This window comes from Oryzias latipes, chromosome 15 (assembly GCF_053564925.1).
Source record: "Oryzias latipes strain Hd-rR chromosome 15, Olatipes_Hd-rR_3.1".
NCBI lineage: Eukaryota > Metazoa > Chordata > Actinopteri > Beloniformes > Adrianichthyidae > Oryzias > Oryzias latipes.
Genome location: NC_136251.1, coordinates 15,766,962 through 15,785,647, shown reverse-complemented (window position 1 = coordinate 15,785,647; position 18,686 = coordinate 15,766,962). Strand labels below are relative to the sequence as shown.

Below are 18,686 nucleotides of genomic sequence, written 5' to 3'. Positions count from 1 at the left end.
AATCAAATAAAAGCAGTGAAATCAAGATCTAGAGTGTCCTCGGCTGCAGTCTTATGCCAAAAGTAGAAATGTCAATCATTTCCACAGAGATGTAAAAAGTATAAAACACCATAGCAGGTTTTCAAATGCCATCATAATGTAATTTTTACTGAGCTGATTTATTGTTTCATTAACTTCCAATAAACTTGCTTTTACTTGATGCGAGTTCAACTGGATCAAACCCAAATCCATTGAACTACTGAAACATTCAGATGTGTTTTTTATTCTATTTACTTTATATATTATATTAATTTTTGGAGCAAATGTTTGGAAAAAAAAAGTGTAAGTAGCAAAGTAGCCTTTACATTTGACAGTAATAATAATGAACCTCGAGCAACTTGTGTTTTTCTGGAATTCCACACCCTCCTATTTGTTCATCTTTCTCCAACCTCTTCAACCCCCCCGCACCCTTTTTTCCCCCGTTTATTGCATCTTTACTCTCTCTCATTCTTTTCTATTTTGTCCAGTCCTACATGAAGTGTGTGCAAATATGATTAAAATAAATAAAGCCACAAGCTGCGTTGTATGGCCCACAGGCGCTATTCGCCCTCGGCGCCCCCTATTGACCCGCCCCTTACTCCTCCCTTCTGCGCCTGCCTGCCAGGTCAGATGTGCACGAGACAAATTCGTAAAAAAAAAAAAAATGTCTAAAATTTAGCATACCATAGCAATTTTTACGTTTTGGTCGACTGGGGTGGATGAACATGTCTGTGTAACTACATTTTTGGATTTCCTTGGCAACAGAGGTTTTTTGTTAACCACGCCCACATTTGTTCTATTATATGTCATCTCGTTTTGCTCAGCTTGAGCCAAGAATTCATGCATTAAATCTTCACAAAATTTTGCCAGTCAAAATTTACAAGTTTTAAAACCAACATGTTTTTTCTAATAATGCTCGAGGAGTGAGGAAGCGAAAAATCTTAGGAGGAGTTCAAATTTGTAGATGGTATTAAAGATGATTTCCCTTTGGAAAATTCATGATGGCGGACTCTTTCCAAGATCAAAGGTCAACAAAACTGTCGTGGTGGTTGTAGACTTCAACTGATGGCGTGTGTGTGAAATTTTGTAAAGACTACTTGAAAATACTGTCTAAAATGTGAAAAATTTGAAAATTGCCACATTTTACACTTTACCACAAAATGCCCACCAAGCTATGGATCATGTGGCCATTCTATTATCATTTTAAAAACTTCTTTTGGAAATCTTCATAACATGTTTTTTGGTTTTGTTACTGGATTTTGAAATATATTTTTGGGATAAAAGAACCAATCCCTTTTTTTTACATTTAAAATTTAAAATTACTTGTTTAAAAAAATGCTGTGATGTCATTATTAATTTTTTATTGGGGGGGGGGGATCGTTCAGTAGGCCCTAGTTTAGAGAGTCTGGCAGGGGCAAAATTTTCACTCAAAGGCAGTAAGAGAGAAGAATTATGAAAACAATATGGCACTTGGAGTCCAGGACTGCTGGGGGCCATAATAAAGTTGAGCCTCAAATACAAAAGGAGTTTATACAAATATACACCTTGTGTGTCCAAAGATTCATAATCCCCTATTGTTACAGTTGGATCTGTCTAAAACAACAGCCTTTGAGGCCTTATCTGTTTGTATTCTTTGCTGCCGGACAAGACAAGTTTAAAAAAAAAATCTATGGTCTGTAAAAAAGGAACTCTGGGATGCCGTCAAATGCAGAGCTGTGCTTGGTCTGGTTGTAATTTTCAGTTCTGGCATCAGATGACGGAAATTTCTCTTGTATTTTTTAGAAACACCAACATAGTAATGAGTAAGAAAAAATAAGCAGACCCTGTTTTTGATGGAATGTTTTGACATAAAAAGGCTTCATTAAATGTGTGGTTCTTAACAGATCGTTCCATTTGCTTAAAACCGTCTCAGATGAACAACAACACACGATGCCGCTCAGCAGTTAGCAGGAATGCTAGATTTTATTGGCCTGGAACATTCAAATGTGTTTGAACAGACAAAGGAAAGCGGTAAAAACATCAGTAATGAACTTTAGGAGGGGTTGCTGATATCCCCCCACCCAAAAAACTGTGTGAAACAAACTGAACCTGGTGAAAAACTGTAACATTACTGTCCAATCAAACCAAGTTTAAAGGAGGATTCTTGTGTAAAAGAACCCAAAGACTAGCATGTCACAGTGCTATTACAGCCTATTATTTAACAGAACCTTTTACTCAGAGTATTGGTGGTTTTGCATAAATTCAAATTCACAACATAGTAGTGGATAAAGAAAAATCATGATACTAAGATCTTAAAATTAAAGGTTGATGGAAATGCTTTGATGAAAAAAAATAATTGAAGCTTAATTTCCACACATCACTTAAGAACCTTCGTCAAAAAAAAAAAAAAAAGCAAATACGGTAACGCTTCTAACATGGCTAATGTGTAGCTTGTTTCAAACAACTTCTAGAATTACTCTAAACACAGTTAATAAAGACTGACTGGCTGATGGACTTACCTCTAGAGACTAGTTTGTCTCAATGCACAGCATTATTTGTAATATAGGTTCAAAAAACAGACCATTGATTGATGGCCCACTATAGCAAAGAAGTTAATGAATGCTTTTTTTTTTTTTTAAACTTGTCCTGTGGGACAGCTGGGCAAACAGATAAGAGCTGAAGGCCTCTTGTGTTGGACATATTTTTCTTTAACAACAGGGGTTATGACAAACCAGAGGTATGTCTGAATAAACCCCTTTTGTAATTGAGGCCAAACTTTATTAATTTCAACCATGTTTGAAAATCTTTGGTGTTGGACCGGACGGAAAAGGAAAGAAGGGAAGAAGAGAGAGGGATGTTAGAGAGGGGGGGATAGGAGGGTTATTATAGAGGGGGGGGGTGGGGGTGAAACAAACCACGAAGCAGCATAAAGCCTCAAGTTGGGCAGCCCATCCAGCACCGCTGGACCCTCCCCCGAGCACAGGCAAAAAAAACACCCCCCAAGTCAAGCCAGACCACCACTCAGCCTCCCCAACCACACACACCCCCACAGACAGCCGAGCCTGGAATACCACGCAGCCCCCCAGCCCGCCCCACCCAGGCACTGGACCTGACCCCCCGACTAGCAGAGTCCCCACCGCGCCCCTCCGTGCACCGGAGGGCCCCGACCCCCACCCCCTAAGTCATGGAGTTAGCTATGGGAGACCAGAGAGGCTGAATTCTCTCAAAGTTACTTGAACTTTGGGCTGACATTTTTTCCAAGCTGATATGATCAATCGGCAGATTTCTGTATTGACTAACATTAATATTTTTCTTGTTTTTCCAGTTTATTAAAATAGTTTTTTAGCAATACAAAGAGTTATGAAAATGATAGAGACTTATCTTCCTTCTACTGTTCATCGATGGCACTCAATAGTGTTTGTTAAGTTCATGAATGCTGGCAAATCCTGTAAAAGGGTGGGCGGATATTCCCCATAATGACACATTGAAATCAAAACTGCTTATTTAAAGAACTCAGATTATTGAGCTTAAAATGGCTTTTCGGTGAAAAGACACAACAAGAGACAAAGTTCTAAAGCATTTTTATCTGTATTTTCAGGTTAGGTTAATCTATTTGTACTTCAATCTCACTTGATTGTATTTTGTTATTGTTAAATAATGAAAAACAAATTCACTATCTATTTTCTTTCCTAACAAATAACTCTATATATATTTGCCGGTCATCAGTCAATCCACGTGCACTGCCCGGAATCAGCTAACCACCATAAAATGTGCATTTAACATAATTGAAGCTGCCTGTTAGAGCCCAGTGATGTCTTTGTCGATGATCTCCTCCTGCATCTGGTCTTTCTCATCCTTTTATTTCTTTTCCCATGTGGCTTAATGGTACCACCCAGCAGTTCATCTTCTTTGCAGTATCTTTAGAAAACAAGAAGAAAAACCTTTCTTTTTATTTATAAATTGAAATTCTGCTGCTGGATCATTTAATTCACAAAAAACTTTGTATTTGTGAAAGAAAAGCTCATTTTTAAGTAAGTCTAGATAATGGGGAATGTTTTGATTGTCAAGATTGTCACTTTGTTGATATCTGATAAGGGTTTCAGCTGTTGGAGGTGGCAAGTCGCGGTGCACGCAGCTCTAGGATCTTCACAACTTGCTACATCCAAGGCAACTTTTTCTTTAACAGGAAAATTCAAATTGGCTTATTTTAAAACAGCAGTTTGTGACTCCTGAGCTCAAGCAGGAAGCTTGATTCCAATCCCACCAACAAGTCTGAATGGCAGGGAAAAGAAAAGTTTTGCAGGGACCTACTCCACCTTTGATAATAAATTCCACCATTTAAAGGCCTTAATGCTGCAAAACACTTTATAATAGCCAAATTCAGATGAAAAAAACCTTCACAGCCCTGGCAAACCTAACTCTCGTCAATTTCTTAGTGTTGACAGGAGCTAACGTTTGTTTTTATGATTTTTTAAATTTGTGGTCAGTGACAAACAAACCTGCTTTTTTTTTTCTGCATATCATCTTAGATCCATTTTACACTTTTAGATGTTATCTGTGTTCATTAATGTGAAGCCCATTTTAGGCTGACTTTTCAGTTTTACTCTGCTTCTCAGGTTCTTTTAATTAAGTTATGAACCACTGATGGAAATTATTATTCAGCGTATTTAACATTTGCTGTTATTATATCAATTATTTATACTTGAATTATGTTTTTAAGGATTAAAAGGATTTGATTAATAGTTTTTTAGTCAAACCTCTTTTTGCCAAGAATTTTCAGAAAATGTGGGATATTTTTTTCAGACTGAGGAAGGAGTTGGAGATGTATAAAGAAGAAGAGCTCGAACACCTGAAAGACACACTCAACTCAGAGATACAGTTCTTGCAGTTGGTAAGATCTTTTAACTATGGTGCTTGTGCAGGTAAAGAAGCTGTCTATCGTGTAAGGAAGAACATGTTTGTTCCTTTTAAGGTGGCTAAAATGTTTAAATCCCAGAGTGCATTGCTGCCAAACAGCAGTTTCATCTCTTTGAAATAATGTAGTAGTTCAGGATTCTCCAAACACCTTTTATTGTTTTATTTGACTTGGTTTTATATATTTTTTCATTTAGTATTGTTTGGTTTTTTTGCAGAGGTTGGACCCTCGAGATTAATCTACATTAAGATTGTCTCACCAGAATGTTCACTTTAGTTGAGTGTTTGTTTCCTTTGTTATGAAAAAGAAATAGTTGTTTCTATTATTGTTCTAACTCAGATGTTTAAGAATTGTTCTTGATTTAAATTTTATTTTTGAAAAGAAAAAAGTAAAGTAAATATAGATGGAAGGATTGGCAAATGCAATGAAAGAAGCATTTAAAGTTATTTCGCACTGCCCTCTAGTGTTGAAAGAAAAGTACTTCCATTCCCTACATCCTGTAATTTTGAGTGGTGAGAAAGCATAAAACTCTGGATATTCCTGTAAATCTTTTCTATTGCTAATTCATTTTAAGGATGTTTTTACTTGGTTTTTATTTTTATTTTGAATAAAAAAGCCAAGAAAAAAGAATGTTTTCTGACATAAAGTACCTGAAAACCACAAACTGTAATATTTTATTTCTATTTGCACAAACATCATTATTTGTTAAAGGGTGCGTCTTAATTTATAGCAAATCTGGAAGAATGAAGGGTTTGGCATTGTTCCTTCAGTTAAATAAAACTGCTCACAAAAGTCATGTATGAGAGGATGAGGATGGAGAAACAAAACAGTTCAGGAACAATGAGTGTATCCGAATGTGTGTCAGCAGGAGACAATACAGGAAAATGAGGAATGTTTTATCTTATGCCACCTAATGGGGGATCAGTGACATTACAGTTTCTGCCTTTTTTCCCCTGTAAATCCTGAGATGCCTCTTTGTGTAATTGATGATGAGACGGTCTGTCAGTATACACCAGAGTCTCATTCTGCGAGTCATTTTCTCTCTTATTAGAGCGACTCCTAATAGAATGATGTGGAATCTTAATGGCTACCTAATGAGTTCCTGCAATCTCATTTTGACTCTCTAACCTTGACCGGGGTGAGTTATGTCTGGACGTGTTTGCAGGATGCAAAGCACAAAGAAGTGCAGACAACAGAGGCTATTTGTTGAAGTCATTAACCTCATTTTAAATTACTGAGTGTCTGTTTTGAAAATGGAGCTGGATGGAAAACGGTGAAGATCTATTTATCTATTCATTGGGAATGCAAATGTGTCTTCAGTCATCTGAAGCTGTACACACAAAAAAAGTTTACTACAAAGAAAATGAATAAGATTTTTCAGTTAGCATTTGAAGGCTGTCAGTCATTTTTTTATTAGTTATGTCCGACATGATTTGCAAGATAATTTGAGAGGGGAGGTATTTCAAATGTTCAAAGGTTTTCAAATCTGAGGTTGACCGAATATTTAGTTTAGGGAGTCGACTTTGGTTGTGAAGTTTTGATGATGTGATCAATGAGTGGAGTCCAATACTGTCATGGAGGAAGAGCTCAGCAAGATGAGAATAAAAAGGTTCTCTTCTTCCATCTATTTAGGAATTTTCCTCTTCCATGGATCTCATGAGCTCAGACATCCCAACATGCTTGCATTCATAGAGCTCTCTTAACCCTTGTGCTATCCTAGACACTTTACCATTGGGAGTTGGGTCATCTAGACCCACTAGACAGTGCTCTGGACCTTTTTTCTTCAATGATTTGTGATCTTCACTGGTGTCCATGGATTACATGAAATCTTTCCACCTTTATCCACTTTTGTCATGGTAGGAATAACACGTCAATGCAAGGGTGGGGTCATCTAAGATAGCACAAGGGTTAAATAAGCTTCTCTCTCAAAATCATCCATGTCTTCCATAATGTAACATAAAAGTAAGCAGTGGCTCCTCCCACATGCAAACTTGCCTCTTCTGTCCGGTCTATAACACATTATCGTAAATGGGTTTTTCACCTTTCGGCATATCCCTTCAGCGGTCATCACAACATTTTGGTAAGTAGTTTGGCAGAGATTTTTATGCCAGGTGTCCTTCCGTCCTGACACAGCCCTGTATTTTATCCGAGCTGGGGACCGGCACAGGGAGTTTGGCCCCCCTGTGGCTACATAGATCGGCAGAAGGGCATCATATTTGGCTTGATTGGAGCATTCGTCCATCATTTTTTTTTTTTTTTCATGAGTGTACAAACCAAATGCTTAGGAAGGAAATGGGTTTGGGACCCTGCATACACATTTTCACATGACAAAAAATTATGATCATCAGCACTGAATTCATACTGGCCGCAATTTTGAGGCTCGCTGGGACGGTATGTGTATGTTTGCTAATTATAATTCTCACTTGGCAGAAGTACTAGAATCATCCTTCAAAACAAAACAATTACCACACAAGTAACCTTACGACCACCAATTTAGAAAATGATGGTTGTACAGGCAAACATCTAAAAACTGTGTTTTATTTTGAGTTCAAATGAATGTATAGACTTGTTTTCCTTTATTCCAGAGTGATGTAGAAAGTATATTTCAGATGTGATGCTCGCACAAAAGCGGAAAGTACTACATCCATCTCTGTCCACATATTCGAATCGGATTCACAATCATTATTTTTCCCAAAACAGTTTTTAGATTTATTTATTTGATAGGAACATGTGGACTCTTTAGAAAATAATAAAAAGTATGGATGAGCCCTTAGCCAAACGCTTTCAAATCTCAGCTTGATAAGTACTTAACAGAGCTCCGACACTGCCTCATTGATTTTTCTGTTTGTTTTGTCCTTGACTATCTGAATTCAACAGTCTTAGGAGAGATCCCTCTTTATCAGAGAGATACCTTATCCAGCTCTTCTTAGATTGATAAGAAAGATAATCTCTCCAATGAATCCAGTACACCCCCAAGACCTCTTTTGGATAAAACAAACAAAAAAAAAAACAACAACAACAGATGGAAGGCTATGTTTTATACAAGAATAGATTGCTAAAACCTCAATTAACAGCATCTACCAACAAAAACACACAAAAAGTCCATTAAAGTCTGAGGTGCAACATTTGCAACAGCTGACATCATTTTGTAGCAGCAATTTCAAAGATATTTATCTAAAAAAATAATCATCCAAGCATTCTTTGGCAAAAGAATACAATCAACTTGTTTCAAATTTTTATTCGTAAAAACATTAAAGGGTCAAAAAAAAAAGAAAGGTTGTGAGGATCAAAGTTCTCAGAGAAAATAGAGCTTCTAAGAGGATTTTTGGTTGGTTCTGGACACATTTGTGATGAATGGCGTCAATGCAGCTACTGTAGTTTTAATAAATCTTTTCCAATGCTCACTCATCGTCTTGCGGAACACGCTATGGATCAGCAGGACAAAAGCGTCACTCTTATGTTTCAGTATTTATCGTTCAGAGATTGTTTTTGAACAGTGCTGTCCTGTATGGTTATATTACTGAATGTTATTTTCCGTTTCCAAGTCATCTCAAATGGAGTTTTTAATCAATGAAATTGTGCAGAAACTCGAATTCCTCTTCAGGATTGCGGGAATGCTGGAACCAACCCAGCTTTTGACCCTGGACAGGTCACCGGTCTACCGCACAAAGACACACAACCACACACTCACTTTTACACCACAGGGAACTTTTTTTAGAACCACCAATTAACCTATTAGGCATGTTTTTGGACTGTGGCAGGAAGCCGGAGTGCCCAAAGAGGCAGATAATCTAAATGCCATTTAACGTGGGATTTAGGTGAAAGGTCAAAGTTAGAGAGAGAAGCAGAGGAGGGATAAAAACTAAGGAATCTGTTGCAAAAAACTTGTTTCCCTAGACAACTATGCGGTGCTAGAGCTAGCATGACCTAAAGAGGTTTCAGTCAGAATACCACGAAAAGTCAGATTTGACATTTTTACTTTGTAAAAAGCTTATAGAAAACTTGAGCTTCAAGTTTTCCTTAGATACTTTCTATTCCAAATAGAAATCTATACGCACATGTTCAGGCTGCTCTGACATGAAGAACATTGAAAATAATCACACAAACATCCAGTCAAGTTAGGTTGCAGTCTCTAATAATCCCTGCTCTGTTGGGCTGAGATTTGATATTTAAAAATTAGGGTTTATTCCCAGTTTATTAAAGTAGGGAATTTGTGGTTTCAGAATCTCATCTCAAAATCTTTTATTTATTTATCTTTCAGTTATACGGTTTTAGCCAAATGTCAGCTCAGACAAGGAAAGAACGTACACTGATCTATTTGGCTGCAAGTGGATGCATCAGAATGGAGCAGAGCAGGGAGCTTTTGGCCTGCCGACATTAACAGCTAGAGGCTTTTTCAAACTGTATTTTTTGCTATCTGGTCCTGATTCACTAGGATTTGAATAAAAAAATACTCAGAAACTCAGTTTTAATCTTAGTTTTCTTTGAATATGTCCTCCATCTTCAGTAAAATTTGAAAAACACAATTGTCATTGGAGCGGGTCTTTAGAACAAATCTAATAAGATTACTTTTTCTGCACTGACAAATACCAAACATGCACTTGGTTTTTACTACCTTCAGGCAAACTAAGATGTCATTTTCATTTTGTTTATACTTAATATAACTTTATTACTTTTTTACATTTTATGTGTATTGATAGAGAAAACACTCATTAGTCACCTTTCCTGTCAGGTAAATGTTTGAGTTTATCATTAGAGGTAAATCTTTTTTTGTGGTACAGAGAAAAACAAATGAAAATTATGTGCAGAATTTTCTTTTAAGCTTGTTGGTGTTTCAGTAAAGATCTAAAATCATTTTAGACAGATGTAACAAAGATTTACCCTGGTGACTCTTTGTTCTCAATCTATGGGGCCAGAGTTTCCAGAATAGGAAAATACTTTGGTCCTCAGACAATATCAGAGTCCCCAGACTGCCAGGATCTCATAATTTCAGTTCATTACAGCTCTTGACAGAACTCATAAGTATTTCCATAAATTGCTGCGACTTCTCAGTTCCCTTTTTTCAGCGTGTATGTCCCTGTTTTGTGCAGATGGGGGAGCTGGTGGCACACACTGCCGTAGCGGGGCTTTGTACTTTTCTTCAAACAGGATGTCAACACGTCTAAGTCGTGAGCCCATAATGGAGCCAAATGTCGGCCTGGGATTCACAGATGTACACCCACACATGCATACACACACAGAGCAGCCAATCACACACACCGGGTGACTCAGTGTCAGTCGGTACATTGTGCCACGAAGGATGACTGTGTGAATAATTCACTGTGGATGTTATTCATTATAGATGTCTGATGATCTCTACCCAAATGAATTATTAAGGCTTATAGGAAGAGTGATTGGGCTGATTAACATGGAGAATTGTCTTTTATGTTTGATTTGAGGAACAAAGATTAATCCTTGAAATGGACCTTGAGAGCTGTTATCTTCTTATCAACATTTCCTACATGCTTTGATCATTTCAAGGCTTTCCTTTGTCATCATTTATCTGATTTATTGGCATTTTTGACGGGAAAAAATGTCCATCAAAATTCCAACCAGTCATAAAATCATTGCTGTTTTGTGTGCTGCATGGATTTGCACAACGCAAATTGCAATTGCTGCTAGTGGATACTCACATCACGTTGCATCAGCCACTGCAAAAAAAAAGAATAAAAAAATTGGCAACATGAAGCAGAACATTTCTATGTTATAATAGTTTTAAAACATAAACCCTGGAAAGGAAATGTTCCAAGCATAGACACACGCACTAAAATTCTCTGATTTGTTAGTGGACAAAATTGGATGCAAAAGTGATTTGTGCTCAAGTAGGGAGCATAAAGTAAAGGATTAGGTTTCTTATGAAGAGAAAGTTTGCTCTGAAATAAAAAAAAGGAAAAGAAAAAAGCTTAGGTGAAATTTTCCCAGAGGTCTCTGCAAAAAAACAGAATCCATCAATGCTCACGAGATTGGCTAATATCGACCACAATGCATTATGTTTTTCATGTTAAATAAAAGTATTTGAATTTATTTTGTATAAACCATCCAAATTTTTATCTTCAGAACACAGTGGATTTAAACACAGTGGTCTAAAATGTTCACATTTATCAGTTTTTTGCTTTGGGAAGTGATGAAATATTTTTAGTTTGAAAAAGAAAAAATAAGTAGTGAGTATGGTGTCCGAATTGCTTTTAAAATCCAGGAGACTAAAGTCCCATACTAACGTTTTTTTTAGTAGTGAAGGATTAGGGTGGGGATTCAGACAAAGTATAATATTCTGCTCTTTAATTTCAAAGCCGATACGATTGCAAAATAAATAGATCTTTCCTTTGGCTTTTTTTGTATTTACATGACCTCTGGTTTAGTCATTTGTATACTGTTTTGGGAGTACCTCCAGTATTTATAATTACATGTGGGCAATGTCTCAATAAAAATCAGACCCAAAATCTCAATTTCAATGGCATTTTTTTTTTTTTGCTCATAGTATATATCGTATATATAGTATATATAATATATATAGTATTATATATCCCAATATTTTATTTTATTCAGGTCACTTTATTGTAGACAAAAGTATGTAGCCACTCAAGTCTCAAGTCTAGGTTTCCCTGTGCCGGTCCCCAGCCCGGATTTAAAAAAAGGGTTGTGTCAGGAAGGGCATCTGGTATAAAAAACCTCTGCCGAACCATCTGTGCAAATCAGTAAAAGCTGATTTGCTGTGGCGACCCCTGAAGGGATAAGCTGAAAGGTGAACAACAACATTTAATGGGAAACTAGCTCTTATAAATGGAAAACTAGTCAACTCAGTGTGGTGAAAGAAAGGTGAACAAGCTCAATCTGAATGTTCTTTTCTTTGTAACTGTAAAACCCACTAATCTCTACTGGCTTAGTGGGTTTGGTTATGAGCATAAATATACAAAAAAGTTTGATATTGAAATTAAGCATAAAATGAAGATGTTTGAAATGAATTTGATAAAAATGGTGTTGTGCTCTGTTCTTTGTTTCTTCTGACTTTACAACAATGCTTGGTACTCCAGGTCCAAAAAAAGTCTGCAAGTGGTCTTGAAGGGCGTCAGGTGAGGGTATGAGTGGATGTCTTATCTAAACACAAAAAAAGCTTTTTAAAGGTGTGCTAAACATTATTCTAGCTGTGAGTACAAAAAAAAACACTTTCTAATCAAATATTTAGTTTTACCAAGGATAAATATTACAAAACATATTTCTGTACTTGCAAATTCTTTTTAGATGCAAACATTCTGTTTGCTAATGTAAACTTATTTACATATGTAGAGACATCATGTTTGCAACAGCAAAAGAGTTCTGAAAACAAATGTAATTGTGGAGGCTTGTGGCTTTCTGGTAGCCATGGGTTGTTGTCTGTTGCCTCCGGCCTTTGTTGCCTACAATAATATGCTGCTGAATGCTGGATTTTCTTCAAGTCTTTACTGGGGCTTGTGAGCTTCAAACTGAGCTGCAGGTTGAAATCGATGCCCTACATAATTGGCTTCATGCCTTCTCATCTTTCTGTATCTGTATCTTAGAGGTGTCAGTGCGTTATGCCTTTCTTTTCAGTTTTGTTTGTTTTTCCGGCTTTTTGGAGCAGCTTGTAGGTGTAATGGGGGTTGACGTATCACATTGCCCTCATGTGAGCGAATCACTTTGGTGCCCTTGATCTGCAAGCATGCCAGGCCAACCATCTGCAGGATGATGGACATTCAGAACCCTCCTGAGCATTCTCCATCTTTTGCTTGCTGTTGATGACCTGATCACCTGCTGCAGTGTGCATGTCACATGGTCATAGTGGATGAGATCCCCAATGGGGACGCCATCATCACGAGTGGAGAAGTTTCCCTTCTTAATAAAGCTTCAATTTTTATGGAAAACATTTGTCTCTGGCCTGTGTGTCTACTTGAATTTGCATTGCCCTGTGTGGCTCCGCTCCAGTTGCAAGTTGGTGTCCACACTCACAATTTAAATTGTGTACAAACGTGCTGTTATTGTGTAATTATATGCTACCCTGCTATAACTGCATAGCTTTCGAAGAACGTTTCTTCAAAAGCTGTCTGCCACTTTCTGAGACAAGCCCGATCCTTCATTACCAAAAAAAAAAAAGAGAGAGAAAGAGAGAAACGTCACCATGATGACAACCATTGTTCATTTCTGAGAATTGCAAAGTCAATTTTCTTGGTGCGATGCATAAGAGTGCCACTTCCTTTTTTTCCTCCATCTCTTTTATTGAGGAACAAAAAAAACCACTAGAATATTTAATAGAGTAGGCTGAATGAAACCTTAGCCTGAATTAGCATATATTCTCTTTGGTCCCCCAAAGTACATGACACCTCATTGTCCCCCTCTCGTATTACGAGGGTGAATCTACTCCCGGTACTGTTTCGCCGTTATTCAATGCATTATGTAAGTAACTAAGAGAAAAATAGTTTGATACACTTATTCTGGACTAAGACATCAAAGTTGGAAAAAAACAACTGCTTATTTCAGCTTCAAAGATTTTGGCTTTGATCCTTTTGCTATCCAAGTCATTTTAACGTTGGGATTGGAATTATCTGGAACCCACAAGAACTATTTTTATGGAATTATATCTTCACTGGTGTCCATGGCAGGCATGAAAACCCGTCCAACTTTGTCCACCTTTCTCATGGAAGGAACACGCCAATGTAAGTGTGGGGTCATCTGGACCCCACAATTATTTTTCCCCAGTGATGGTGCAGAGCCTTATGTCTTTATGCCAGATTTACATTTGTCTGTCTGTGTGTGGGGAGTCTGTCTCAAGCAGGTCCGTTGGTTTACATTTTCTGTAATGTCTCCAGCGCCCCCCCCCCCCCCCCCCCCCCCTGTTCTGTCACTCCCGTGTCAAGTAGTTTATCCAAAATGTTAGCAGTCAGGCCCCAGTTGCCCCTTTTTCTTCACTGAGACCTTTTAAAATGCATGTATTTGTCATAAATGATGTCATGTTTTGGTACTTCATAAATGAAGCTTTTGTCATCCATAGAGAAAAATAGACACCAGTGATATCCATGGTATTTCCATGCGTTATTGCGTGGGCACTTAACCTTAAATATACTTTCTTTTTCTTCTATTTTTATTTTAAAAGAACTAAAGTTTCATTTCTAAAATCCAGACCTGTTTTTCCGGCTTTTCTACCACAAAATTGGCACATTGACAGAACACTAAAGTAATTCTTAAGGGGGATGTAGGTAAGACACAGGCACATCTTACAGATGTTTAATTTTTTTAAACCCCCGTCAACCTTGAACACTGCACAGGGAGCCCATTAGTTCTGTTCAAGTGGAAGGTTTGTGCTCCTTGTGCATAGGTGCGCCTAGAGTGCTGTGTAACTGGCACTGAAGGACAGCATCACCCATACTCCATAAATATGAACAACCTACATTAGCCTTAAGAATACTTTACGATGAACTTACCACACGCTTGACAAATGTACATTCCATTTTCATAATGGAAGGTGGCTGCACAAGCCACAAGGGAACTGCAAGACACGCCTGTGCTTCCCGTAGGATACAGCCACTCCTGTCTCCAACCCTCTACAAGTCCAGACAACCAAAAACCCTGTAGCACCCGTACGGGTCAACCCCTGTAGGGATGTACGTGACTAAGGCATTAAGTGGAGAGCAGCTGTGTCTTGAAGTTCCCTTAAGGGACTTCATTAAAATGTAATGTACCATTGTTGTATGTGTGAAGTGAGTATCGTGAAGTATTTGCAAGGATAATTTAAGTTGCATGCACTTATGAAGTATGGGTGATGCTGTCATGGGGTGCCATTTCAGCACACATTTAGTCAACAGTAAGGTGCAAGTACAGGCCCATTACTGACCCTACATGACAAGCACATGCACCCAAGTGCCCATATGGACGACCACACAGAATTTCCTGTTTATTAACTGTCAGGCTGCACCCAAAGAGCCAGCAAACAGCACTAACTAGCATAGATAAGGGCTGTCTGCGGGTATAACAAAAAACGGGTGTACACGGGTGGCCTGCACAAAATTTTAAGATCACAGACAACCCTGTGAGCCCGTAAGGCTAAAATGTTAATGCACATTTTTCTACGGGCATGCTGATGAGATCAGGTTGTAGTGAGCACTAACGTAACACATAAGGGTAAGAGAGGAGGATGTCGATGAGACGCAGGCACATCGTACAGATATTTCATTTCAATCCACAGGTGTCTCTGTTCCATAAACAACTCAGCACCGAAAGAAAACAGTGACCAGGAATCACAGACAGCCCTGCCGCTGACCTCAGCACTTCTTATCTGGTAATGCACACAGGTTTCACTGTTCACTTTGCAGCAAGCCTGCATAGTTCACAATACAATGTTCGTGCATATATATGGAATCAAGTAATCAAAGAGCATAAAAATATAATGGAACCTCCACACCTACTTCCCCCTTACTCAGCATTGCATGATAGTGTTTGCTATGACTTGTTGCTCGCAGCACAAAAATGTGCATGAAGATTTTCACTCCACGAGTTCACTGAGTGGTTTACGACCTTGATATTTTGTGTGTGCCGCCTGGGTCGCCCATACAGGTTTGCCCCCTTTTCATCCACAGACATCCCATAACATAATAAAGCCTAAACTCCAGCCTTTTAGAATGGTCAACCATTGCTTAAAAGAGAATAAGGCATGCTGAGTATTACATTTAGAATAAAAAAACTCCAACACATTAATATCTACATATACCTGGAGGTTTTTTTGGCAGAGAAAAAATACCATCATGAAGACAGTGGGATTCATTCTGAAGGATTTAACTCAACAAATACCGTGCACCCTGGCTGAAAAGCATGCACAAATGTTACACATGCAAACAGAAACCCAATCTACTTCAAAACCTTGGCTACAGACATCAATACAGAGCCAGGCACACCTCTGCAGAGCCCCTGTGTGGCAGCGTGCTATGAAAGTGATGATGAATGGCGTGCATGATGGCAACATGCTCCTCTCTCTGTCTAACCTTTCTTAAATACCCGTGACATTCTCCCTGTAGCGTTGCTTGTCTGCCTCCCTCACAGGCATTGTGCTGAATTACCCAGCCATGAAACCTGGCTATAGTCTGCTTTCAAACGATTCACACGGATGATCTGCAAAAAGCCAAGCCGTCTGAGGTGTTTGGTATTCAAGACGGTGCCCAGCTACCTGTTTCAAAGACTTTTTTTTTTTCATTTTGAGAGGATCATTGTGCCTCCAGGGAAAGTTTGAATGCAGCTGATGAATAGCTAATAAGGTTTATTAGCTCATTTAATTACCCCTTTGCTTTTATCATGGAAAAGCTGCAGCAGTTGTGGATCATTTTAGAGGCACAGCACACTGCAGTGTAAGAGATTTGGGGAGATTAATGTGCAAATGCCTTCAGAAGAAGGGGCTTAATACAAATATTCAGCTCTGAGCTTGTAAGATACAAGCAGGCTGATCTTGTCAGTTGAAAAAAGGGCTTTTCTGTCTAAACAAAAATCAAAGCTCGAACGGGGAGACAAGCAGTGAACAGGACAGTTGAAAGTTGGCACGAGAACTCCAGCAGAGGAGGATCAGACATTCAGAGCACAGCGGGATGTTCCCCAAACAGGCACTTCTCTGGATCTCATTTAACCCTGCGCGCTAATTAGTGGAGTGTTGCGGTGACAAAGCTGTTTTCTGGTGGGATTTCAACATCCTGTGAGTAAAGTTGACAGACTTTTGTGTTTTGCCCTTTCTGGCTTAGATAAATTAGTCGAGTATCAGACAGAAACAGGTGTCGTCTTCTTTCTGAAAGGATCCGACTGCGTGAGTCAGTGGAGAGAGTTCACACTGTCACTTACTCGGCCAGTTAGGCAGTCGAACCAGACGGCTTCACACCTCCAAGAATGAAGTGGACACCCGTGTACCAAAGCAACAGCCCACAACACACAGCAGATGGGTAAAGCTATCGATTGATCAATATTTATGAGATGCAAATGTGCATAACGACAATGCTGCACCCCCAGAGCACCTGTTTCCCTGCTGGGTTGCAGAGCTCTTGTTTACCATGGTCTCCTTACACGTTTCCTGCTTTCTTAACATCAGCAGGCATATGGGATGACCTTGTGTCTCGTCTCTAACTCTTTCTACAGCTTGTTGGTTGGATATCTGATGGGATACATGTTTCTCGTTCAGTCAACATGCTTGTTTAGTCTTTGGTTTTCTGTGTTTAACTTGGTTCTTCTTGCCTCCTGTCTGAATCTACCTTCTGTTAAGTTTCCACACGACTCAGTGAATAAGTTAGTCAGCGATTAGGCTGAAAATGGTGTCATGTTGGTAAAGGTTTAGTTCAGTCTGCATTGAAACTTCTAGAATTATTCTTTATAAAATATTACAAAAAACACAGTTTTATAATGGATTAGATTTATTGTTCAGACGCTCAAAGCCCTTACAATGTGTCCATTATTCATTCACTCCTCGTGTATGCTAGGTGATGGTAGAGGCGTGGCTGCCAGTTCGTGCCCACGGCCTCTCTGACCATCACCGGGACATTCATGCACATTCACACACCAGTGGAGCCACACTGGAGGCAACGATGGGGAAGTGTCTTGCCCAAGGACACAACGACAGTTGACTGGTGGGAGCGGGGATCCAATCGCCGACCCTTCGATCATTGGACGACCTGCTCAACCTTCTGATTCCACTGCCGCCCACTCAGTTTGATCTATTTATAAAGCCTTCCCAGTGGTTTTCAACAATGATTATTCCACTTTTGGCCAAAATAGAAATAAAAAAACAGTCTTTTTTTTAGACAGTTTCTGCAGAGCACCTGCAGTTTATTAGATATTCACCTCTGAGTGGTGGGTGATGCTTTTGGCACAGAGTAAGCCTACCCTCATTTCCCATTATCTCTCCTTTTGCACACATTTTTTGTTAAGTGTATATTAAAACACAACACAGAGACTTTTGGCAAATGAACATGTTAATTTAACATTTAACAACAATCTAAACTGAACATCCATCAAATATAGAATGTGTATAAGAATACTAACATACTACAATAATGTTCAGAAGGAAACAGTAACAAGTGCTAAATTTTAAAAAGCTACTACAATGTAACAAAAGAGAAGAATCGATTGGGCAGTTTTCCACTCAAATCAGGTGGGTTTTGTAAATTCAAGCTCGTTACTGTTCAAATTTAAGTAAAAAATAAGACAAAAGGATCTCATCACGCCAGTATCAATACTTAACCTTGGTATCAATACTATCAATACTCAGATCAATCTGCCCACCCCTACTCTAAAAGCTCCAAGTCCATCAAGTTTTCTTAAGTTTTTGCGCTTTACATATGTAATACGTACTATATCTATTTTATTTATTAATTTATTAGTTAGTTTGACAAAGATATTTCACATTAAAGGGGCTATACCATGCTATTCTTAAGCCTTTTATAGAAAACAATATCCATGTATATGATAATATATTACTTTTTGCACACAAAAGAAAACATTTTTTTAGTAAATATTTGTTTTTTTCCAGAAGTAAGACGACTCAATCTCTGAGGCAAAGCCTTTCGCTCCCTGTGGGTTGCTGCCCATTTTACAAGTCCCCTAGGGAGTGTGTCTGCATCTTGCCCACCAAAACAAATAACATCCAATCTTTTTCAAAGATGGATGTGCATAATGCACACATAAAAGGAAAGCGTTTTAGCCGATCACCGCTAGCTCTGTGGAGAAAGTGGGTGTGTGTGTTAGCTTGGGGACGGTCCTG

General features: G+C 38.5%; 1 protein-coding gene across 8 annotated transcripts in view; it reads left to right on the top strand.

Moving 5' to 3' along the window:
• LOC101154891 (coiled-coil domain-containing protein 172) overlaps window positions 1–17,906 on the top strand; it is a 29,173-nt gene extending 11,267 nt beyond the window's left edge. For 4 of the 8 annotated variants that reach the window (XM_020709403.3, XM_078931504.1, XM_078931506.1 and 1 more), the window contains one exon: window positions 4,801–5,116. In XM_020709403.3, the coding sequence (XP_020565062.1) occupies window positions 4,801–5,035 (235 nt within the window). In that variant the 3' untranslated portion in view covers window positions 5,036–5,116. The other 4 variants (XM_004077028.5, XM_078931507.1, XM_078931503.1 and 1 more) reach the window with 3 other exon arrangements.
• Window positions 17,907–18,686: the final 780 nt, after the last annotated feature.